The 26273-nt window shown below is 42.3% G+C and overlaps 1 protein-coding gene across 1 annotated transcript; it reads right to left on the bottom strand.

Annotated features, from left to right (window-relative positions):
* Window positions 1–1165: 1165 nt before the first annotated feature.
* On the bottom strand, window positions 1166–26061 carry dhx15 (DEAH (Asp-Glu-Ala-His) box helicase 15). Its single transcript, XM_053343346.1, has 14 exons — window positions 25970–26061; window positions 23828–24149; window positions 22085–22278; window positions 21715–21874; window positions 20070–20288; window positions 15700–15867; window positions 10130–10216; window positions 9556–9705; window positions 8472–8580; window positions 5282–5473; window positions 4012–4134; window positions 3726–3916; window positions 2806–2975; window positions 1166–2230 (listed from the first exon to the last, which is right to left on the bottom strand). Exons 1-14 carry the CDS (start codon window positions 25975–25977, stop codon window positions 2113–2115), a joined length of 2211 nt encoding a protein of 736 aa, XP_053199321.1. The 5' UTR covers window positions 25978–26061; the 3' UTR covers window positions 1166–2112.
* Window positions 26062–26273: the final 212 nt, after the last annotated feature.

Genomic DNA, 26273 nt, shown 5'->3' with positions numbered 1-26273 from the left:
GCATGTTAGAATTGTCATTGTGAGCGTTTAACTATATGAGATTACAGCCATAGACTTTAACATGTCACTAAATCTAAACTAAATCTTTTCAATATGTTATAGGTTCACACTAGAAAAATTAAATGTATTCAAAAATAGACAGATTGAATATGTTGGATAGAAGACCTGCTCACAGCTGACAGGAGAAAAAATAGTCATTTTGTGGCAAGAGTATCAGAAAGATCTTGGAAAACAAAAAAGTAGCAGATTGAGGTTTTGTCTTTGTGAAGTTAAATTGTCAGTGGCATGCCAAGTTGCAGTTTGATTGTTGTTTTGTGTACTTGACGCATACTTGCTGCTAAAACTGCTGACTATACTGACTAAATTGGTATGCAGTTTGAGTACAGGACACGCCTCTCATCTTGTTCAAGCATAACTGCCCATAAAATGCACTTCTGTGAAGTTGGAAGGTTTGCCAGAGACAGATTTTTAAAGGAACGGTCAACAATCAGTGCAGCAGAGGCCAATATATCTCTCAAACAAAAGAACCTGGATCTTTCCCATAATGTAACTCATAAACATGTCAACAACTGTAGTGCTCCCCTTAACTCATAAACATGTTCAAGAGAGACAGAATGAGACGGGAAAGCTTCCAAATGAAGTTTGTCAAAGCTGAGCCAAGTTTCTTTGTTGCCGAGGAAATTTTATACTTTTGAAGTCTGATGCCAAATTAAGCTTAACCTGACAAGACTGTAATAGTTTGTCTATAGTAAAACTGAATTACCATTCAAGTCATGTCACTGAGCAGTATTCTGATTATACTCTGTATCACTGCAGTGCTTAGGATTCATGCTTCTCCAAACTGCAAAGCTTTACCTTCCACATTGGAGAGGCGCTGACACAAAGCAGTACAGCCAGAACAGGCTCGAGCGCAGCAGGGATTTCACACTGATCTTGTTCCGAAACATTTGTAATTAACATTCCCCCTCACTCCAACTGTTTCTGAAGCTATCAATATCCCAGTAAGAAGATTTAACTTCCCCGAAGAGCCAGGAAACGAGTTGGATTTGGCAGGTCAGACGTGATTGCTCAGTGTGTGCGTGTGCGTGAGGGTTAAGTGAAAAGTTTACACACAGATTATCCTGTTATTTTAATGCTGACACTGGAATTTTTTTTTTTATTACAAAGTCATTTTTATTAAGTTGAACGGTTGACAGGAAATTAGTATCTCCATGACAAGAGAACATTAAATTATGCCTGCATCAAAATACAGTATAAATTACATTTGATCAAAAGCTTCTCTCCATGGATTAATACCTTTTAGCAGTAGAAGCGGAACAACAGCCAAGACTCCAGAGTTGGGACATATTATTACAGATGTTTGAAGAAGGAATGTTGAAATCTACATTAAATATGAGAACTCATGCTTAGGCTGCATTCGCACCAAATCCGGAAATGCCTTAAAAACAGCAGTCTTCCCATTCATTTCAATGGAGGAATGGTTCAATTTCTTGACATCACGCTGCAGCGGCCAATCATATAAAATGCAAGCACACGTTCCTGGTGGATTTCTTTGCAACGTGAGTGCCATATTCAACGGTTTACCTCATGATCATCACGATGAAAGACAAGACAGTTGCCGCTGTGAAAACTTTCCAGACTTGAAAAAAATCTTGCCTGACTTTCACGCGGTGTTTCGGCTTCTGATGAATCCTTAAATGCATAAAATCTGTAACTCCAACTTCGACTTCCTGGAGTGGATTTCATTGTTCCGACGGTACCTCAAACAACACGCCCCCGTCATTCTACCCCCTGTGTTGTAGTGCCAGATCTGGTGCGAATGCATGTCTAGACAGAAATGGTTGAGGACTAATTCCTGGTCATTTACAGTACATTTCTCTTGGTTGGTGCTTAACCCTGTTGGCTGGAGAGAAAAAAAAAAAAAAGACAAGGTCCTAAAATGTAACATCAACTCTTATGAAAATACATTAAAAGACAGTGGGACAAAAATAGAATTCAAAATAAGGTCTTTTGTGGGAAAAAAAAAAAACTAAATAAACAAGCGCTCAATAAGTTCATAAAATGAACTTTGTACAAATAATGACGATGCTGTTGAAGCCCATGCAAACCTTCTTAGTACTGAGTGTATTCCTTGGATGAGAGTTTTGCAATGATACGCTCCAACTGTCTCTTTGCTTCACACTGGGGGAAGTTACCCATCTCGTAGTACTGCGGGGCAATATTCACCAGCCTAGAAAAAGAAAAAGCGAGTAAATATTAGTCAGAAAAATTGTCTTCAGTGTTTACTTGTGGGAGGACGCAGTTCTTCCATATTCACATGGCGACTACCGGCGCGGGCACGACAAATTTGATACTTAATTGAACAAGGAATTGAAAAGAAAAGAGACGCGCAGGTAGTAGAGCTTGATGCAGTTTCACCAACAGCATACATGAGTCTATTTTATTTATTTATTTAAGTTTGAATAAGAAGTGACATTTTTTATTGACTCACAGAGACTGAAGTTATGCTAATAAAACAGGAAGAGATTGCGTGTAAAATATCCAGGGTGTTTCACATAGGCATTCACACACAGACCCAATCAGATCCCATGTATCTGTACATGATCAACAACAGGACATCAGACTGCATTATGCTAGCATCTCCAGGAATAATGCGGTACTCATGTTCAAAAAAAAAAAAAAAAAAAAAAAGGAGAAATATCTCCTAGTCAAACTTTAAAATCCCAAAACATGAGTAATAATAGTTTGAATTGATAATGTTGTACACGATACCTCCTGCAACGTGGAGCTAGACCTTCAACTTACCACTCTGGTTTGATGTCGGTGCATGTGCGGATGTAATTCTTGGTGGTGAGCACAAACTCATTGTAGAGCACCCACTCAGGCTTGTGGTCCAGCACAGTGGAGGGGTGCAGCTGTACGACTTGGTTGTCCTTCACAGTCAAGTAATGGCCGGTGCGTTCAAGGTGAGCGACCTACGGGAAAGAAATGAGAAAGAAAGAAAGGAAAGAAAGAAAACATTTACAGTGTTTAGTGGTGATTTATTTAATGTCTGCTTTTAGGTGAGGTATTTTAACTATTCTGATCTTTCTAAATCTAATTATGTTGCTAATGCTTTGATATATATAAAAAAAAGCAACCTGACGCTGAAGGCTAACTTGCTTTTAGCTGCACGGTGAGTGATTTTACTCGACTTTATCCAATACCTGGTAAAGCAGACAGAGGCTGTTGTGATTAACCAAGGCAATCAGTCTCAATAAAGGCCTTTCCAAACAAAGACATGATCTCTAACGCTGCGAATGCTCGCACATGAGCTGCAAATTTGTCTCCGAGATAAAGGTTAATGTTGACAAATATTTAAATATTAACACCATAATTCAACTTGTCAGGTTGCTTGTTTCAGGTACCCCTGAAAATGGCTTCTTGCAAAATGCCATGTTTCTTCAAGCGAAAACAAATTGACTTGATTTCTTGTTATGTGTTTAAAACAGCAGCTGCTCTGTGTGTGTGTGTGTATGTGTGTATGTGTGTTTGTGTGTGTGTGTACATGTTAAAAGGCGGCTATTCATTACAATAAATCTCCTCTGTTTTTATTCAGTACAAATGTTTTGCATGAAAACACTTTTTTTTTAATGAGGGAGGGGTTTAATAAAGACCGACATTAGCTTGAAGTAGTAATAGGAGACAAAATAAATAATAGTAGTAGTAATAATAATAATAATAACCTGCATGAAGAAGCCGGTGACCAGCACTCGGCGGATGTTAATGTAATAGTCTCTGCTGGTGAAATCAGTGCTCCGCCTCGGCAGGTTGAAGCGCTCCATGATCCTGGACAACTGCTGCCGTACGTTGTCCGCTGACATCAGTGAGCGGTAGTTGACAAAGTTGTCATAACACCACTGATTGGACTCGTGGTCTGTGTGAGACAAGGGTCAGTTTAGTTAAGGACAAATCAAGACAGAGTGAACCTCCTTCAGTGAAATACGTGCGCTTCGGAGGGGGGCCACTTGCTTTGTTTGAAGGCGTGGTAGACGTTGAGCAGCGTCAGGTGGTCTCCGTCGATGTGGGCGAAGCGCATCTTGGACTCGTCGGCCACCTTCCTAGCCTCCGTGGGTCGGACGAAGCACTGTGGGACTAAACAAGGTTGGTATAGGCCCCAACACAGCCGCCCATAGGGATAAGTTAAGCAAATCCCACAGAGAGGAACGAGGCCTCAGCTCAAGAGAGGCACAGAGACACTTCACAGGGCACACTTGAACTGTGAAGTGCTTATGTTGGAAAAGGAAAGGAAGGAGGGTCAAAGGGAAGGGGTGGAGGATGGGGGGTTCTCCGTGCTGATGATGCTATATACAGTACATGATGACACGCAGTCCAAACAAGCATCCTACCTGGCACTGAGGAAAGATAAAACAGTGGTGTAATTTACCCAGAGGACTGTGCTTCTGCCCTCTCCCCCATCTGTGAGCTCGCTCTGAATTGCTTTACGTCAAACACTCTTGATTGTGGGTTTAATGGGTGAGAGCGGTGTTTATTGAGCCTCATGGTTGGTTGCTGCTGTGGCGGCACCATTCTCAGGTGTACTTTTGCTGCTTACTCTAATGAACTCAGCACAAAAAAAAGAAAAAAACAAAAAAAAAAAAAGAAAAGAAAAAAACTGCCATCCTGAAACACCTGCTTTAAGTGCACACCACGTCCAAAACAGCTAGTTAAATCCATTTCCCCGCTCTCAAAGACCCTCACAGTCCCTTCAAAGGCGTCAAGATTCATCTCAATGAGCAGCATTCTGCTTTGGCAAGCCTAAAGTGCAATTACTGCTGTAGCACGCTGCTGCTGTTCCAGCTACACCTATACGTTTTGTACAGACATGTATTTTTCCCCTTCCTCACAAATAATAGCTGATACCGCTGACTTTATCCTCTACTTGCCTTGTAGTTAAGTTCAGTAGGTGCATATTATACTGATTCTAAGTAGATTAACACTTCTGGGGTTCAAATTGTTCATACTGATAATGCAAGTAAATAATATGTTAATGAGGGCATACATTCTATTAAATTATACTTAACACTCCACATTTTTTAGCTGAGTTAAACAGACCAATTAAAATCCTTACAACTAAAATATAAAAACAAGTTAAAGAATGCAAATACATTTAGATTTTAAAGAAGATGCTCTGTGTATTTTCTTCATGCTCTTTAGTTATTTCTGAGGCGAGGTCCATGAGCACAGGGAATGGAAAGAGTAGCAGCTCAGTCCCACACAGTGGGCCAGCCCTGAGCATTACCTGACAACATGGCAGTGATGGAGAGGACCTCGTTCGAACAGTTGAATTCACAGCTGGCGATGACCATCTTGGCCAACTGGGGGTCCAGGGGGAACTCTGCCATCATGGAGCCCAGCTCCGTCAGGTCACCGTCGTCATTGAGCGCCGCCAGGTAGTTCAGCAACTCCAGGGCTCGCATCAGGGTCTCTGGGGCTGCAGGAGACAGAATGGGATAGATGGGCCATTAAAACGTTCCAAGCCCATGGGGCGCACACACACACACACACATACATACAGACACACACACACAGATGACAGAGATAACACCATTTGCTACATTGTCATTCTTTGATCAAAGCAACACTTGAGAAGGACATTGTGGAGCTCTTTCACACACATGTATGCCAAGTTTGATCAATTCTCTGTTGTTACATGTTCATGCTTGTGCAACTTCACTTTCAACACTAAACAATAAGTGGGTCTACTTTAGCATTAAACATTAGGGGGCTAAAGCTAAAATGTTAAAGTAGTTTTTCTGGGCATTTAAAAATTATGTTTACTTATTTATAAAAATGATTAACGTTGCTAAACATGCATAACGTTCAAAATCATGGAAAAACTATCACTGCAAAAATTAAAATAAAATGATAATAATAACAATGTGGGATTTATTTTAGCCTAAAGCTTTGAGGGAAACAATCAGTATCATGTGGTTCAGTAGTGTTTGGCTGGGCATAATCCTGCTTTTTGTAACATAATCTAGATTAATTTTATGGTTCCATAATGAGGAATATCTGCAACCTGATCAACCTTATATAACAGCTCCAACACTAACACAGTGTCAGATTGGGAGTATTTCAAGAAAGAGAAAGCGAAAGAGAAAAGCTGATAAAACAATAGAGCTGCAACACCTGCTCTACTCGGACCTTTAATGGAAGACAAATGTGAGTTAAGAAAAGACATAGACACTCAAACAAAAGGGTGGTGGGGATGATGGGGGGGCAGGGATGGTGGCAGGGAGCATGAGGAGAATCAAAATTAGAAGTCTCTTGGTATGTGATGGCTGGAGTTACGCTAGACAGCAACTTAGCGGAGGAGTAATCATGGCAGAGCTCATTTTTCATCCTCCGCTCGGGCAATCCTAAACAACTAATGCAATTACAGGGGAACTTTCTACTTAATGCTTCAACACAAAAGGCTTCCACCGTTTGGTTAAAAGATTTTTCCTCCAGATGCAATTATTGACCTTTGGCTCCCGAGAGCTGAAGCCTAATGACCAGTTGCATGTTAACTGAAAATTAGCTTCAAGCGCCGGCTGCCGTGCTCACTTTCATTTCTCTCAAGTGCTCCTCCAAAAAAAAATTCAATTTCAGACAGCAGGGAGGCATTTTTTTATGATTAACAAATATTGATTTGGGGCATCAAAGCTACTTTTTTTTTTTTTTTTTTTTTTAAACAAAAAGTAAGTGCCGACCTGGATTGCTTACCACACCGACGGCTCGTGTGGGGCTGAACAAAAGGTGAAAATCTGATTTCCAGAGTACTGCTAGCATGATGAACCAGTGTGGAAATTCAATCTATACACAACGCAGCTCATCAGAAAGTAAGTATTGACTGCCTCAACACACGAGAATCCGATATATTAACCAAGGGCCAAATCAATGAGACGAAAGGCTAAAGGTACATTAAACGGCATTGGCTCTGAAAGGTACTTCTTTGAAAATGTCACGAGGCAAATGAATCCCACCCAGCCAAGACTGTGTGTAAATCGCTACTGATTTCTTTTGGAGTTTCCATTTGGTTGGCTGGCTCACACTGTCGCTCCTGTGTTGTAGTGAGCGAGGAAGAAGGTGAGGGTGGGGGGAGGGGGGTGGGTGAACTGGATTATTTAGGGGGGAGGCATTCCACAGTAAAAAAGGGAGAAATCAAGGTTTCTGTTAACATTATGGACAAGCTTAAATGGAAAGAAAGACGCTGGTGCTAAAGTATTTTTCTTTAATTTCATCAGAGTTAACACAGTTGCTTTATTGCTAAGAGTTTAACTGTGAAACACATTTAGGATTTAAAAAAAAAAAACCCTGATTAACAAAGCAGTTCCAACTAAACTTAACCTAAAATATAAGTCGTCGTCTTCCATTTCTTGACTCCATCACACATCATTGACCTGTTCATTCACACTGAGGTGCGCCTTTGACACGGCGTATCAAAATTGATCCGCTGTAACTAGATATTATAAAGCACCTGTCCGGGAACTCGCACAGACTCAAAGACTTCATTCATTTCACTGAACTAGCTCCAGCTTCCAATGTGCTCAGGCGCTAGTTAGGAGGCCCTCTGTCCGCCACCGGTGGATCGAATAAATAAAAAAGGGTAATCCTCCCCCTATCCCTTCGCCCCACTGTTCCCAGTTAGCCTCGGCGGCCGAGGCCAATCCGATATGTTGACGCTTACCCCTCGCGTTTTGTGAGAAACCTGGGGATGGTGGTGGAGGTCAGTCGCGTTTCACTGGAGGAATATAAAGAGAAGGCAATAGCCAAGGTGATAGCGCCACTATTGATGTAACCAATTTCATTCTCAAAATGGCGTTTGCCACAGTGGACGGGGAGAGATGGGTTTAATCTCAGAGGTGAGATGAAAACTATATTATGGTGAGAAAAAGAGAAGGGAGGGGGGGAATGGGGGAGGTTAAGGATGGGAAAAAGGAGGGGTGGTCTCCTTGGGAAGATGTAGGAACATACGCTCTCATGGAGAACGCCATAAGTTGGCACCTCAATGAGATGAGGCCTTTTTTTGGAGGGAAAACTCAGCATGATTCAGATGTATAAGAAACTGAACACATAACTGTCTTTACCCACTTCAACAGAAATATTCTTAACTTAAAGTACACTCCTCATAAAAACTGCTAACTGTGTAGACCATGCCTGTCAGAGCACTTATCCTCAAATCTCCAAACATTCAGTCTGCAGTATTTGATTGTGCCCAGATCATTTTATCTTTTCTTTGCCACCTCTACCCCCCCCTTGAGCTCGAGTGACACAGCCAACCCAGATTTTATATTGTACATTAAAACAACCACAGTTCATCTAAATGTTTGCAGATTTGTTGTTTGAAGATTCATGGTTATAGGATGTAATGCAAAGCAAAACAATGTGAAGAACAATGAAATTCCTCTTTAAATACTTTCAAAATAATGTACATTTTGCACACTAACCTGGTGGGTCCATGAAGTCAAAGTGCACCAGGTCATCAATACCCAGCTTCTTCAGCTGCAGCACCACTGAGCCCAGATTAGACCTCAGGATCTCTGGATATGTGTTGTCCTGTGTTAGAAAAAAAAAAAAAAAAAAAAAAAAGGTACCCAAGGAGGGACCCAAGGAACAATTCAAAATGAATTAGTCAGGGTGCTTTTTATCTCCTCATGCATCGCTCATATGTCAACGTGAACAGAGACCGTGAGTCTAGGGCATTTGAAGGGCTATTTAACTTGTTTAAAAAATTCCCTTTGCCACTCAGCGTGACGTGAAAGAATTAGCCTGTTAAAATGGAGAACTGGGCCTCTGCAGGTTCATCTGTCACAAGGTGGCTCTGTCGTTAGCACAGGTTATGAAGAAGGGTGGAGGCAGTGTGGTTTCGCACTGAGCTCTTGAAATTATAATTCAAATGAACAGAAAAGTATGTAGTACTAGCAAACATTGCATAATTCAGTCAAAAGGCTTCTCTGGGGAGAAATGCACAGTGCCTGTGGCATTGAAGAAAAAGTGTTGTCAGTCTTGCTCTATAATCCAATTCAAATTTTATTCCTTATCATTTTTAATATTCGAATAAATTAAGCTCATTATTAATATTAACTATACATTGTTTCATAGCTACTAAACTGCACTGAATCATAAATAAACCCACGTTGGTAAGCGCTTGTTAACATCAATACATGACGTGTTATTTGGGTCATGATGCACTGTAAGCCCAGATGATAGCATGAGTAGGAGCTCTGTGTTCAAGCTCCATACTGCAGCTCTGCACTGATCACTCAGCATTCTGTTTAATTTGACAGTTTTTACTGGACGGAAATCCAAAAACTGTCCATACATGGCTTCTTACATGGACAGGAGTGGTGATCACAGTGGGTGAATCACTTTCTGCCTTTTCTGATATTACTGACTTTAAGTTAATCCTTGAGATTGTGACACAGACAGACTCAAAAAGTGTTCATGTTTCGACTAGTACAGCCCTGAAGAATGTACATGAGAATCAGCTGTTTTCACAACTTGTGCAATTCCTGATTGTGGTTTTCTTACCTGCATTTCTGTCTTGTAAGCTTTCTCGGTGTAAAGGCGGAAACATTTCCCCGGGCGTGTCCGTCCGGCGCGACCTGCCCTCTGCTGGGCTGAGGCTTTGCTGATGGCCGTCACCAAAAGCGATTCCACTCTGATACGAGGGTTATACACCTGAGAGGAAGAGGGAAAAGAAGAATCAGAGCTTAGACTAACGCTAAATCTAGCTTTTTGTGGAGGGTTAAAAAAAAAAGTAGTTGACACACATATTGCAGAATACACTACATATACACAGTAGCTAACAAAAAAAAAAATTATACTAACACATACACAAAATCCATCATAGTGCACATATAATCTCTTCATGCGCCATGTGTATGACTTGGCTCCGGGCTGGTGAAATGTCAGAGGAATAAATAACTGGCTTTTCCATCTTTGCCGCTGTCAGGTGTGCACTGCTGTGTTTATCTGGGGATTCTCAGGCAACAGAGGCAGATGATCGGAGCAGATAAAGAGTAGTGGGAGAAGGCAGAGGGTGTGTGTGTGTGTGTGTGTGTGTGTGTGTGTGTGTGTGTGTGTGTTTGACAGAGAAGCTAACCTTTTGCTTGGCAAATCCCGGATCAATTACAAACACCACGCCGTCGATGGTCAGGGACGTCTCTGCGATGTTTGTTGACACGACGACCTGTGGAAATGAGACCAGCTATGTTATGAAATGATCTACATGGGGGGTGTCTGGAAGGAATGACAAAACTCTACTGTTAAGCCAAACATCAAAATATTTGAAGCGTATTACATGTATCATCATTTATTCGGAAGTTACATTCCCACATTCTCAAATACAGACTCAACAATTTTAGGAATAAAGGTAAATTCTTCTAGGGAAACAGTAACACACCGAAGTACAGGACTAAATTTGGACTGTCACACTGAAGTGCCTTGAAGAATCATAATGTGACACTTTCACCTAAACAAACAGAACTTTGTGGAGCGGTTCAGAAATCAGTTAGAAAGAGAGTCAAACAGGTGCAGACCTCAGCTTTTCTCATACTTGAAAGATGTGAGCAGGTTGACTGAAGAAGAAATGTCACTGTGGTGAACTGTACACAAGCAGTCTGATGTGACCCAACAGGAGAGTGCCATAACATTTTCTGCAATCATGTTCAATGTGCTATCAACTGCATTTGTGCTGGGAGCTGGTTTGGTGCTCAATGTCCAATCCAAATGCATTTCCCTCTGGCTTTTTTCTGTTATGTATTTGTTGTGTGTGCGTGCGTGGGTGAATGACTGCGTGAGTCTGTGAGGTTGGGGGTCTGCCTGACTGTCCTCAGCCCGCTGTTGGTTTTGTTAAGATGTCAGCTTCCCTCTTTTGGACATCTCTTCCCACAGCTTTTCAAAATCACAGAAAATAGTTGATGTAATAGTTCCTCTCAGGTGGCCTGCTTTTTAAGACATTGAGAGTGAGCGAGCGAGCACCCCCCCTCCCAAAAAATATAAAGGCTGCTGTAGATCTCTCGTGTGAACCCGAGCCAATGCCTCGAAAATTTGGAGCGCTGCAGATATGCCGACTGTGCATGGCTCATTGTCTGTGATTGGCTCTTGCTGTGTGCTACGCAATGCTGCCTCTTATAAAGCTGTGCTTCAAACGTCAGAGACAAGAGGCCCTGCTAATGTTTGCAGCAATTTTGGTTTGACACATTTTGAAAGTTATAGGACACTGATAACACAGTAAGCTGATTATGGTTCAGAAATTTAACAGTATACATCTAATACTTGGTGTTGCAGGAGGTTGGTATGGCAGCAATTTCTAGCATCAGGGCAGTCATTATTGTTAACCGTCTTTATGAAAAGGTGGAAGAACAGGAACAGTAGCAGAAAAACAACCAAAATGAGAAGCTATTTGGATTTTCAAAATAAGGCAAGTGGGGAAACTGTGAACACGCACCATCTCAGTCTCAGATCTTTTTCTATCACAATTATCCCCTATAGCAAGGCCGTCTATGAGAAATGACAGCTGAATCAGAAAGAAAAAAAAAATAATTCAAATGAGTCACATCACCCTATGGCTGTCTTGCTGTCAGCGTATACACAAAGAGGGGGAGGAAGGCAGGGGGAGGAGAAGAAGAAAGATTTGCAGCTGCTCGCACGCGAACCCTGACTGCCACTAGGGTGAGTTCTCCTTATATAACAATGGAAGCCGACTGGCCGGAGAAACCCTTTCCATTCATCACAGTACTTCAGACTGCGACTGGTCTGGCAGTTGCCAGCAGAGTGGGCCCGCTCCGCTGGCAGCTGCCGCTCCAATGTCATAGCTTAATATACAAGTGGGCGTTGGGGAGAAAAAATGCCTCTCTACACTTTCTTTTACTTGCTCACTTGCTCGACATCTACTAAGATAGGAACACGCTGTGGGCTGACCTAAGCAGTCGTTTTGGTGGTAGCGGTCTGCTTTCTTGGTAGTCTTCATGACAAAATGCCAAGCACAAAACCAAACAGTTCTCTGTAGTCTTTGCTGATACAGGTCCAAAGAACCAATTTTGCACACTTGACACACTTCCTTTGTAGCTGTGCCTCTTCAGCTGTCTTCAAGCTGTGAGCCTCAGAGACTTTTAAATCCCACCTTTTAAGCGAGGATTTCTCTCCAGCCTGAGAATGCCTGACTGCTGAGTTATTAATGCCAGGGAGGGCCTTTTTCCCCCTCATTCAGCCCTTGACCTCGGGTAATTCACCTGTCGAAAGACACGTTCCCCATATGAAGTATCTGGCAAACGGTTGGGTTGTTATTCATGTATTTCTTGGATGAATTGCTGGGTAGATCTGATTGGCATTAGTGCACCATAACAAATGTGAGTTGCTTAATGTTGATAGACAAATGAAAATGGTAAATAACAGCCTGCCTCGTGGTGTTATATGAAGGTTTAGGTTCAGAGGTATCCTAATTAAATGTAACATGTGGTTGTTTTTAAGGGCTCTGCATTAGTTTCAACTGCTCCCTGCTTTGCTTTGAGGATGCATTCTTCAGACTAACTTTTTACTAAATCTTTTCTTCCAGGTACTATCCGGGGGTTGCTGGCAGTGCTGTCAACCATGCTGTAACAACAGCAACCACCATTCACTAGTGAATCTGTAACAAACAGGAGAACCACTGCTGTAAAAAAGGAAGAACCGCGGAGGCTGCTAAGAGACAGCTGGAGGCAGTCTTTAGAAACAAAAAAGGTGTTTTGGGGTTTTTTTTTTAAAGATGAAAAAATGATTAATTCAAAAATAAAGATCACAGTTGGAGAAAAATGAAAAACTATAAAATGTTCTGACAGAGCGGACATCTGCTTGGGCCACTGATCATCTTGTACCTGCCCCTGCTGTGCCCTTCAATCTCTGCAGGTGTATTATTTATATCTTTTCAAAACCTCTTCTTACACTATTATCAGTCTCACAATCACTTGCTTAAATCTCCTACCAAACAGCACATAAAATGACTTAGTCTGTCCAGCTTTTGCCTTTTTAATGGCGCATGTCAGAAACATCCTGGGCTGTAAAATAGAGTGAAAATGCATGAAAGAACATAGTAGCAAAGACTCACAAGGTTCCTAAAAGTTTAGTTTATGGGGAGCCCCAGGTTACAGGTAGTTAAGTTCCTGCAGTGGAAAAGGGCTGTGAGTGTCCCCAAGCTACAGAGGAATCATATCTTTGTGAAACTGATTAACCACACTGTGGCAGTTTGAAATTAAAGAGCCTGACCAAAAAAAAAAAAGAAGAAAAAAAAAGGACAGACTGGCCTATCGGACACTGTCTCATGACAGACACTATATGCCAGCGACCAGCCTCCCGGCGAGGAATGAAAAGCATGGAGTGCTTCAAAGTCTGGTTAAAAAATGGACTAGGTGAGGTTGCCACTGTCCTGCGTGTTGGGACACAGTCGGAGCTCCAGCAGATGCCACACATGACACCCTCTCACATTTCATGATCATATGGGTGGCCTCATTGACTTCATTGATTCTGAAGGATTATCCAGGCTAGGGCCATTACACTGAATGCAGGCTGGCTCCTTCCAGTCTGTTGCTGCACTGGATAATCCTGGCTTCTTCATCAGTAATATCATTAGAGCATCATCTCTGCATGTTATTTCTGGGTTATTACCTGCAGAAGAGCAAGTACTATGGCTAACGCGAGCCATCTTTCACATTCCCTGCTGGGGAACAGAGCCTTGTTGACAAATAAAGCCTTCCTCTGACTGGGGAAAAAGGAGAACGTGCCTTCGACAGCATTGACGCGTCCGCGTTCAAAGCTCATTGAAATGGATATGAGGCAGAATCACGAGTGACATTTGAGGGAATATTCCAAACGTGACAAAGCTAAAAACAAACCGAAGACTCATCGCAGCACATTTATTGAGACAATCTTCGACACGCTGGAAAGCAAAGTGAGATTATAGTCTTTGTTTGTAATTAGTCAATTGCTGCCTTGGCTCTAAATGATTAAACTGTTCAAAAAAAAAGAAGAAGAAAAAAAAAAGGAAGATCAGTGGCTTTCCTCAAGAAACAGATAAATGACGAGCTAGTGCTTTATGTTAATTGAGGGGTTCTTAATGCAGTCGTTAGCATGCGTGGCGGCAAACGTGTCGAACCTTAATTCTTTTTCACTACTTCCTCTTGGGCTGGCTTGGGTGACATCTCTGCATTTTTCACTTAATGAAGCTCTCAGTCATGGAGGAGAAGCACATTTTACTTCGAGCACGGCAACTTTCGAGACCACCTTGACCAATTCAACGAGCTCCTGACAAATTGATCTCAAGGTAAAAATAGGGGGGCATCAGTTGCGTCGGGGGTTGCGGGGGTCGCAATTTGAGCACAGCACTCGCTTTATTTCCTGAGTTCGCTTAATGATGGGAATCAGGTAGAAGCTGCTTAATGATACTCACCTGCAGCACCGCTGCTATCCAAGAAGCTCAATCACACTTGAAAATCACTGCTTTCCTCCTAGATCTATCACATCAAACCTATGTATGTAACCAAGTAATATTCATACTAGTCCCTGTGTAACAGTGCTCCTGATTCATGTCAACATCCCTCTGAACAGAGGCAAACACTAAGAATATTTGAACTTTTAAAAAAAGATCTTATCCATCACTGGGTAATCAAACTGCTGAAAATGTTGAGCCTGTTAAGCCTGCGCAACACACACACACACACACACACACACACACACACACACACACAAAGCCTGAAGAGATGAAACTACACAAACTCAAGGAAGTAAAAGGGAAAGAGGGCTAGAGTCAAATGTTTGATCCAAACTTTGTAAAGGAAATCCCCAGCATGTGCCGCACTGGAAATCTAAACTTGAAGACAGACTTGATCCCTATTTTAAGGCGTGTCAAATGATACTTTTGCGTTTTGAAAGCCTTGCAATGTGTTTAACTTCGACAGCCCATAAATATTTTCGCTGCTCGTATGTCAGCCTGATCGGCCTCAATTAGAGGGGTTGTAGCGATGACTCATTCATCAACACTGTCCCCTATCAGATGCCGCGGGTGAATGTTTGCTCATTCGCTGGCAGTGGTGACATTCTGATGTTCTGTCAGATCGCTGGCCAACAGCGGGGCAGCGCTGGTGATGCTGCTACTCTGGTGATTGGCCCATCTGAATAGAAAGAGTCAGACAAAAACGAGAGAGGAACTGTCTAGTGTGTGCATCAATGAGAGGATCATCCATTCCGCTGAGATTAAAGTGATTGAAGAAGTCCTGTTTTTTGGTGCACCTTTTCACGTGGTTTCAGACAGCAGAGGCCTCCTGTCTGAGCAGCAGCGGCGCCTGTGCAAATGTAGTGGAAAGATAAAAATGACTGAGAATAAAGTACTTTCCTCAGGCTCAGAGGGCGTGAGTAATACCCCAGTTATAATTTAGAGCAGAGAATCGCATGCTGACAAAAGCAGCATATGTTGTGTGAGTCAGTTCTGCGCTAAAGCTGAGGAAAGGAGGGGGAAAAAAATAAAATAAAAAGTTTCTCAGTCCCTACCTTCCAGCTTTCTTCCTTTACCCACCTTATTCCCCCATCTGTCCTTTCTGAATCAACTCCACTCAATTTCTCGTTCCGCTCGCCCTCTCTTTCAAACTACCCGCTTCAACCTCCCCCTCTGAGTATGTTTTTATAGCGGCGAGGCACTTATACCTTCCTTCCAATGGCGCCATTTGGTTTATTAGGTGGGGGCGGCTCAAAGATCCTCTGCTGCTGTTGCGGGGGCAGCGTCGAGTACAGTGGGATGATTTTGATGTCACCGACTTCAGGCCCCAGGTCGTCCACCTCCCTCTTGATTCGCTTGCAGGCTTCGTCGATTTCCTGAAAGATGGAGGCACAACAATTAACCTGGGCGTCACTTGTGTGTGTGTGTGTGTGTGTGTGAGTGTGAAAACGGCAAAGAATCTAACAGGTTCTGAACAACACCTGGATAAACAATGGCGGCGTATCTGGGTGATAGGGAAGGCGAGGGGAGGAGGCCGGGGAAACCGTGGTTCCCTGCTACAGTACATTTGTTCTCACTATCGCTCCATCTGACGGAGGAAATTAAACCTGGACTGCAGTATGCTTTGCTGAGCTCCCTGTGGCTCTGTTGTCAAATGCAGCAATCATGGAAAACATGGACGCGCACGCTCTAAAGGCACACACACAGACACACACACACACACACACACACACAGAGGCAGACAGACTCAAACAGGGTTCATTATTCCACAGTGCAGCATTGTAGAGGGGAATGTGAGATGAGACTGCAGCACTGATGCATAACCAGCGGCAAATCATGGCAGATCAGTTTAGTGAAGCTGAACGTTCTAGAGCCGGTGGGCTGGCAGACAGACAGAGGACCTGAGTAGCGCCAGGAATAAAAAAAATAATAAAATAAGCATGATAGTGAGCACCAGGCTAGGGCCCGCTCTCAAAGGGCCTATATTAAATCTACATATTCCACAGGCATTCCCCCCGCTTAGCTAATTAACATAGACTTGATTTATTTCACCCTCTTCTACACACACACACACACACACACACACACACACACACACACACACACACAATTAAACTGCTCATACTTGTGTTTTACACTGTTGCTGGTACAGCCACAGACAACAGAACCGGCTACTACAGCTATAGTAACTCCCACTGTTAAGAACCGTTTTCTTTGTTTTCCTAACAACATATCATTTTATTCTCATGAAGCAGCGGTTACTTTATGTGTCACGTTACAGCCTGTACTGTTGCACCACCTGCAGGCCCATGGCAGCAATGCAGCGACTTTTACAAAAGGGGGGTGGGGAGGGTGGTGTCACAAGGTTGCTCATGCACAAGCTCGCTGATTCCAAACAAGTGATTTTACTGGTGGTTGTGGACAGATAAAGCGTTACATCAACGCTCTTTATGCATACTTTTCATTATTTAGTGGGCCAAACAAAACAGCTTGTAAATGTCTCATAGTTTCGTTTCCTCTTCTAAAAAAATAAATAAATAAATAAAAATACAGTGCTTAAATCATCTGAAGCATGACTGACTTAATTTATACTGCTGTGTCAAGCCAGTGATACTTGCCTTGACATGAGAAAGTACCACGGTGATGTTTCCTGTTTCTCCTTCTGGACTGCAAGTGTGTTATTAGCCCTGTTTGTCCCCTTGTTGGTTGCATTAAGTCAAACCCCGCTGATGGCCATGTGCCTCTTAATCAACACACTGACAAGTGGAAAACGGTAAATCTGAATGGATTGGTAAAATTAGCCTGGGTATTAATAGCCTATCAAGCCTCTGGATGCAGCAGCTGCCATCGAGGAAAAAAATGGACCTCTTTGCCAAAGCGCTGGAAGCAAGCTGGCTGTCTGTCCCTTAGGGATATGAAGACAGAGTGTGTATGTGGGTGTGTACACAGACACACACACACACACACACACACACACACACACACACAGACGCACACACACAGGGGCATTTGGCCAGTGTTGGGAACCTGTCCACCAGTTCTCCCTGCGACCCCAGAAGCAACAATCTACAGCCAAGCTAATAACCAACACATTTAGGCACTCCTCTTGACTTGCAAACACCCCCCCATTTCCTCCTCCAATCCCCATGTTTTGATGTTAGCAGCTGAGGGGGAAGCTTAAATATTAGGACTTATCTTTGCTCAACAGCTGTGATAAGTTTCGACTTTCTTGTTTGGAGTTGGTGCTTCGGTTCTATTTGTTTGTTGAAGCTGAATATCTCACAGGAAAAAAAAAAAAACTCTGTAAGAAGGAGGAAGAGAGTCCTGTGCATTTTGCTTTCGTCTCTTATAAATTAAACGTCAGATAAAAAGGAGTCTATAGTGTTGCCATGGATTTGCCTCCCAATCATTAGTCTACATCAAAGTTGCTGGGAGACTGAAGAGGTTAAGAAGCGCTCGAGGGGTGTGCTGCAGCACCCTTTGAACACCCATCTCTGCCAGACCTACCACACATTAACTTCTTTAACCCAATTAGGAGGGGGTGATAATAAACTCACCGATGGAGTGTTCTCAGTAATGCCTTAGCTTGACACAGTGTGAGGAGGATGGAGGTGAGTGGGTGGGTGGGTGGGTGGGTGGGGGGGTATGGGTGCAATTAGATGTAATCAACAAATTACGACTAAACTGCAGAAAATGTTTAAACACACTTCACCAGACTTTGACACATTCAAAATAAAAAGGAGCAGCTATCGTGTTTCTGGTCATCTGAGCAGGCGGGATACCACTAAATCTAAAATCAATTACCGAGCCCTCAAAGGAAGCTACTTCAAACACCGTGCCCTCCGTGACTTGGTAACAAGCTGCATATTGATCCCGCTTTGGCAAATGAGATCTGACATAGGTGTACTGCAACAGTCAGCTGATGTTGAGTGACAAATCATTACTGCTAATAAACCCATCGCAACAAGGGATAGAGGCCAGAAAAATCACAAGGTGAGATTCTTTTTGTAGATTCCTTCTCGAGATCAAAGAACTGTACTGTGACACTAAAGTGTAAATGTTGAGATAAAGTCTAACGTGTCATTTAAATCCTCGGAGCAATTTGTTCCTTGTTCACACTGGTTACGTTCTCCTTTTCGACCACAAGTAATCACATGGTCTCCAAAAGCGTTTTGTCGGATTGGTGAGAGAATAATCATAGCAGCACAGGCGCTGTTGGCTCTGACAGGCTTCTCCTGTCCAATGATCAGGAGATTGAAACATTTGTTGGTGCTTTTTTTTGTGTGTATGTGTGTATGTGTGTGTGTGTGTGTGTGTGTGTGTGTCCACCCAGCTGTGACCAAATTCATCATTTTGGGCATGAACCCTGCCCTCCATTACACATCAGTGGACAACATTTGCAGGGAGGGAAAAAAATAATAAATGACTTAATTTCAGAGATCCGTGGGAAGGGCAGAATCTGGGTCACTCCTTGCTGTCCACCCCCCCACCCCCCACCCTCCTCCCTCCTCCTCCTCCCTCTCCTCGCTGCACAAATCCTGGTGGTTCCCAAACAGGCGCAGTCACGTGCATTAACATCTTTTATTAACTATCTGAATTATGCAATTATTAATCATTTCCTGTGCAGACGTGCATGTGTTCATGTGACAGCGTGTGTAACTTTTAACTTTGGGACGTGTATAAAATATTTGCTTGGGTTTAAAATCTTAATTGTACATAAATAATATTCAACATGTATTTATTGAACGATTGGTTGATAAACAGAAAACCCAGACAGCTATGATAATTACTTTTTTGATTAATTAATTTTACTCTTTTGATTCACAATGTCCAGAATTGATTACCTTCAAATCTTGACTCACTTACATAAGATAACTACTAATTTTGTATAAAAGGTCTTCTCAGTTCATCCTGGGTATTTTTAGTCCAACATTCGCAACAGTTGATCACTAACAAGAGCTTCTACATAATTTGTTTTAAAAATGATGACTATCTAATACAGCAGCACATGGACCGTCAGTACCTGCCATTTTGACTTAGTCAGAAGGATCTACTTTAATGATCAGCGTGAGCACAGACGGCAGAAACTGAAAGTCTGCTCTTTAATTCATATGCGCCGTTCGCATTTGTGTTGACAAGAGATCAGTCTGATACCTACAGACAGCTGCTAGTTAGCGTTAGCTACTCAGCCGGTAAAGACAGAGTGAACACAGTAGAATCTGCATGCTGTTCAGTTGACTCCACATCTTTTAGTCAGAGGTGATATCTTGTTAATTAAACACAAACAAAGCTTAGATCAGCGTGCACAGGTTTTTTTGAAAGTCTATTTCTCCCGTAGATGTGATCTCTAGATCCAATACAAAATTCAGCTAAATCATTAGTCAGCTAACCATTATGAATTATGACAGTCCTGTAAACTGAAACGTAAGGCTGGGTAATCAAATGGCCTCAATAATAATAATAATAATAAAAATCTTCCACAATGATGATGAATCTAAAACCGCAACCTATGGCTGTGGTTGCAACAGTTGCAAAAAAAAACCAAAAACCCCATCATTAAAAACCTAGGAAGTTATACCTCTTGTCCGGTGAGAAAGAGCAGAACGTCCCCTTCATCTCCCTCACACATGTGGATCTGGATCACAGTGCGGATGGCGGCCTCGAGGTAGTCACGCTCCGGTTCGGGCGTGTAGAAAATCTCCACGGGGTGTGTGCGTCCAGGGATAGTCAGCAATGGGCAGCTGTCAAAGTACACCTGGAACTTACCGGCATCGAGCGTGGCGCTCATGACAATGACCTGAATAGAGAGAGATTAAAAAGGAGTATGTAACGGGCAATATATTCAAAGAATAGGTGACGGGAAAGATAATGATAAAAGGCTAAGCAACAGACTGTAAATGACTGCAGTGATTATGTCTAGGCAAATTATTGGACAACAATATAATTAGCATCATGATGTCTATATATTGACTTATCGTATGATATATGGACATAATCTCTCCAATCCCACCCCCAGGCCCGCCTTGCTTTACTATGCTATTATCATTATATTAGTAGTCTTCAAATGACAATAATATCATTTATCGCGATAATTTCTGGGACAAGATATCGTCCAACAAAAGTGGTTATCGTGACAGGCTTAATTATGGGAGTGAACACTCAAGTGAAAAATGAGGTAACATTCCATATATGGCTTGATGATAATACAGGATATGGGTGATAAAGACACATACTAAGTGGATGGAAAATAATACAAAACGGAAAAAATATGAAGTGTGTTCAGAACTTGGCATTAGACTCCAAGTCACTGACCTACAAAGAGCCACGACAGTCCTCATTCCTGATGTTGGGAATACAGTGTTCTCTCCAGAGCCATTACATAGAGTGCATTAGGATTCTGATGGGAAACGCGTCTCCCATTTTTCCCCCCTCTCAAACATTTTCAAGGGCCAGCATCTCGGCATTTCGCTTTACGCTCTGCGAGGCATCATAATTGCTCTTAATCAAGGCAAATTAAACTTTCAAATTTGAGAAGGGATCGGGATGAAGGAGATAGAGGGGTTTGGGTGGATGATCATTCCCAATAACCTAGACCTCATTTAACAGTCCACCAACAACAATCTAACCTTTGATTCCACACTGACAAACAACTAGTCATTATCCATCTGCTTTATGAGAATGATGTCTGGCACAGTCTGGCTATAAATGTTCTGCCTGCCTCTACGCTCCACCCCCCCACCCCCTTTCCTAACCGACACGTTGCTGTGTTCTCCTGTGGTTGATAGGCTTAAATTGGGGCTGACTCTGGAAGCAATCTTTGTTAGCGCTGCGGCGCAGAATAGATGTGCATTTCTGAGCCTAACAGCAACATTTCTCTTTCCTCAGCAGATACACAGCTGTCAAACATGGGGACACTGTCAGGAAAAATGTGACTGAAGGGAGGAGTGACAGAAGAGGGACATAAACACTGGCTGTCACTAAGCTTAACCTGGAGGGTGGGGAGTAATATTTAGGGCTTTAACAATGTTTTGTTGGCACTAACTGGGACATATCTGTGGAGACAAATCAGACCACTAGAATACTTTCAATAGTGAACCCAGTAGTAAAACTAAATAAAACTGGAGGTAGACGCCAATTAACCAGAAGAAGTAGCTAGTTGCATTAAGATTTCAGGACTTACTTTACATTTAAATGACTAGGATAATTAAGTGGACTGTTTATACCTTGAGGTCAGGCCTCTGGCGGACCACCTCCTTGAGGACACCCATGAGGATGTCTGTGGCTAATGTGCGTTCGTGGGCCTCATCCAAGATGATGACACCGTAGCGCTCCAGCAGGGGATCGTTCATGGCCTCCCGCAGCAACATTCCATCTGTCATGTACCTGGGCGAAAAGAGGAGCTGCAGGTTTTTATCACCATGTACACCACAATTATCTGAATAACACACTGCTTCAAATTAAAGCAATAACCCGCCCTCATTAGATTATTAAAGTGATAAGATAAGCTCCTACTCTTATCTACTCCTCTTGATACATGTGTGTGTTTTTTCCTATGAGCTGAGACATAGTCAGATTTTTAAACAGCCGTCTTACTTGAGCACAGTCTTGGCAGAGCTGCAGTCCTCAAACCTGATGGAGTAGCCCACCTCTTGGCCCAACATGACATCCATCTCGTCAGCCACCCTCTGGGCGACGCTCATGGCTGCCACCCTCCGGGGCTGGGTGCAGGCCACTGCCCTCTTTGGTCCCGGCATTGACCGCACCATTTCAACACACCACTGAGGGATCTGACAGACAAATGAGATGGTGTTAGAACTGAAGAGAGTGCTTCTAAAAAGTAGAATAAAAAAGGGGGAATAGTGTTTGACTGCAAAGTTCTTGAATCACTAGTTCTTATTTCCTACTGTAATATTTTATCCTCTCTCTCTCTGACGAGTTGGTTAATATCATTGAGCCATATGACATGACTCCTCTATTGTTAGCAGATTATTTATTTTATATTTTGCCACACCCTATTGCATTATAAACTTTGGTAAGAGATGTTTGGGCCCAATAAGTTCAATAAGATGATGCTAATATCTCTGTTCCTGTACTACTGCAATAAAACATGTTTTCCTCAAATAACTGCATAGCACTGCTTTGTGGAGATTGTTTATAGTTTCCCATGTCCTGCAAAGCTAACATGGTCACTTGGGAGCCCTTCACTTCCAGCTTAAAAACAAGAGGCAGCTTGCAAAGAGAAGCCTCGATTTAGAGCATCTTACTTCCACTATATTAAGCTTGAGGTTCAGATGACTGCCCTTAAGAGGTGATTCAAATCTTACCAGTCATTGAAATGTCAACCAATCAGAAGAGCAAAAATTACAGGTTTGGAAGAGGTAAACATTTCATAGACAGACTAAAAATATGTTTTTAGCACTTACAGGATCTGATGCTGATCATCACTTGTGCTCGGTAGAGCTGCGCAATTGTTTTATAATTATGATTTTAATTGATACTTCAGCTGCATTTGCATTAGTTGATGGAACAGTTTCCTTCCAGTGCTGATTGTATTGTTTGTTCTGTCTGCAAGACAAGAAGTGATTGGCATAAAGAAAGTTTGTTTTAAAATGTGTTTTCCCTGAAAACTGTGAGAAAAAAAATCTAAGTGCAAAGTGAGCAAACTGAGTGAGGCAGTGTGTACTTTCCTGCTATTTTTCTGGCTAAATACAATACTAAACACTCAAAATTTCAATAAACAGTAAATAATTAAACTTTTAAAAGCATCACTGACTACTTTTCCTTACTACATCACCGCAGGTCCTTAAAAATCCATAGATGTACTGCAGCACACACCCTCTCACAGATTTAGCCACTGTATTGGTGAACATGTTCTATATCTTTCAGAGTTGGTGCATGTTGTTTTTTTTTAGCATCATCAAGGCAGAAAGCACTGACAAAATTCCCCCCTATTAATTTAACAAGCTATGTTTGGAAGATATTTTGTATTCCCCTTAGGAGGAGGCCAAGGCTCAATCAGTGATTTACTCTAATCTAATCTCTCCAACATGTTTTTAAAAACAGACAACCCTGGTCTTTAAAGAACTTAAAATAACCTTAACAACTACAGATTTTGCAACTCTAGAGACAAACTGTTTAAAATGCATCATCTGGTCATTGCACCATGTTTTCTGTGTTACTATTATTATACCAATTTATTGGAGATTTGCTATTTTTCATTTAAACCGACGCATATCAGTCAAGTCAGAGTAAAAGAAAAGTGATTTAAGAGGCAGCTGACAACTTAAGTGCATCTTAATGTGCTGGTATTACAGCAGTTCCCAAAATTCTGACTACCTGGGTGGTCTTTCCAGAGCCGGTCTCTCCTACCAGCACAAAGGACTGGTTACGCATCAAGATGTCAGTGAACCTCTCCCTGTACTCCCAGACAGGTAACTGCAGTCGCTTCTTGAGGATCTCATAGTAGCGTGGTGTGTGGGGCAGGTTGGTAAAGGGGTTGATCTGCTGTTGAAAGGGCATTTGCTTAAAGAAGCCTCCACTGCCTGCGATTGGGTTGTTGGGCACCCCGGAGGACTTCACCCTGTCACGGACACAATCCCTGTCCCGGTCACGGTCCCTCGACCGCTCATCACGCTCTCTGTCCCGGTCGCAGTCACGCCTGTAAGAGAAAGGTGCATGAGGCGCATTGCCGCTCAAACTATCCAATTTAGCTTCCTGCAGAGGCACAACATGACCTGAATATTGGAAAGGAACACGTCTAACAATATTAGCCTAGAAATTGTCACGTGAAACACAATCAAAGCATACATAAAAAGGGATGGAACATGGAACAAAATGTTGGGGCCCTGTCAAGTTCTTTACTCGCAAAATCACATGAAAAGGTTACTGTGCATTCTTATTCACGGTGGCAAAATGCACAGCCTAATCAAGTGTAGCATGCAAAGGTCATGAAGTACAGTAATTGTCTACAATGTAGATCAAGCAAAATGCTGTTTTTTTCTTTTCAATTGCAGAAAGACATATTTAATGCCTTCAGGCCACAATGTAAGCCTTTAATATCCCCACATTGACTTTAAAGGGCCCTAGAGCTGGGTACTTAGCAGCCAACTACTGCAGTAAAACTGACTGCATGCCAGCCAAATGTACAAGATGGTGTGTACAGGGGGTTTATCTTGCTCATTTCAGGTGTAGTGCTGATACAAGAGTCATCTAGGGATAAATGAAGGCTAAAAAAAGACAATGTCACCTTGATCTAGCACAACTTAGTACTTATTTTGTGTTGTGACATCTATCCCATTGAAAGACCACTAACTTTGTCTTTAAAATTGATCATTAATACACCTATAACACATTATTAATATTCCTTATTAACATTTTAATATGAAAAAAACACATACATATGCATGTCTGTGAGTGATATATACTGAAAGAAGCTGACAACAGAGGTGATGCCAGGCAATTTCTCATTTGAAGAACATATGAACACCAAACAGCTTGTACAGGTGTATCTACATCTGTGGTATCTGTGTCCTTGTCTGTGGGGAGGCTGCAGTCTGCACACACCATCATCAGACATAGATGATGCTGATAGGCCCTATTGATTGTTTTTACATCAGTGAGACTGGATTTATAATAACCATACATGTAATGCTTGCAATAATGTGTTACTCCCGTGGGAATACGTGTTTGATGTAAGGTTAAAGCAAATGTCAAGAGCAGTGCAACGTGCAACTTATATATGTATGTCAGGTCCTCTAAATCAGCATCAACTGTAATACTTTCATATTTACATGTATAGGTTGGCTTTCACAGCAAAAGTAGATTGACACTGATTCTGGGCTGCTGTCTAGGATGAGGCATGGTTATGATGAGACCTGACCGGGCAGCTAGCATTAGCCCAGCTAATGATGTCTACTTTCCATATTTAACGTGACTTATAAAAGCCACATGCTGTAATGAGCAAGAGTCCATCACTGCATGTCGACTTTGTGTCACGAAAAGTACGAGACTGTTTAATTTCACCTTGTACCAGCTAACATGAACCAATAACGTTAGCTAAGTGCGACCCAACCAGGCCATTTTACAGGTAGGTTACATTAGCTGTTTGCTACGTTAACACCGACTACTTGCTGGAGGACTACTGCACAGACAGAAGCAACCCTATCATGCTTCTTGTCATTTTAATTAGAGAGCGATATATTATCGTTTATCATCCCTACAAATGCTAACTTAGCTCAACTTGGCCATAGTCAAAAGGCTAGTTAGTTAGCAGCAGGTCAACAACAGCCTCCAGCTATAAACTACCTCACATACCCATCAGAGGACTATTTTCTACCCGACAAATAAGCATCAGTGTGGCATGAACATATCGCTACCAGCATCCGTCCAAACAGCGACTCTTAAGGCTACATTATGCCCATGCAGATTCACCCCATAACCGTGAAACAACCGGGAAAAATGGCGACCGGAAGCTCTTACCTCATCATTATTATATCCTTAATAAAATGACTCGAAAGTCACTATTTATTTATTTTTTTTACTGCAAAACCAGGCGAGCACGTTGCATAGAAGAAGGATCCCGGCTTTACAGAGCTCTGCGCATGGTGTTGTCCGGGAAAGCGTGTCTCAGAGCATGCAGAGGGGATGCAGCAGCTCAGGGATGCGGGTGGAAGATGCGGGACAATCAGTGGGTTTTCAAGATCTCGCGAGACAAACAAAGAACCAGGTCTGTGGGAGCAAGCATAGACTGTATAGAAGAAGCAAGCCCAAAAGAAGCTCTAAA

This window comes from Scomber japonicus, chromosome 22 (genome assembly GCF_027409825.1).
Source record: "Scomber japonicus isolate fScoJap1 chromosome 22, fScoJap1.pri, whole genome shotgun sequence".
Taxonomy (NCBI): domain Eukaryota; kingdom Metazoa; phylum Chordata; class Actinopteri; order Scombriformes; family Scombridae; genus Scomber; species Scomber japonicus.
This window is presented reverse-complemented; position numbering and strand designations above follow the sequence as displayed.

Coding starts and splice junctions, on each gene's coding strand:
- dhx15 (XM_053343346.1), bottom strand. Junction 9,706..10,129: donor CGGGATTTGCCAAGCAAAAG/GTTAGCTTCTCT, acceptor TCTTCCTCTCAG/GTGTATAACCCTCGTATCAG. Junction 5,474..8,471: donor TGACTTCATGGACCCACCAG/GTTAGTGTGCAA, acceptor TGTCTCCTGCAG/CCCCAGAGACCCTGATGCGA.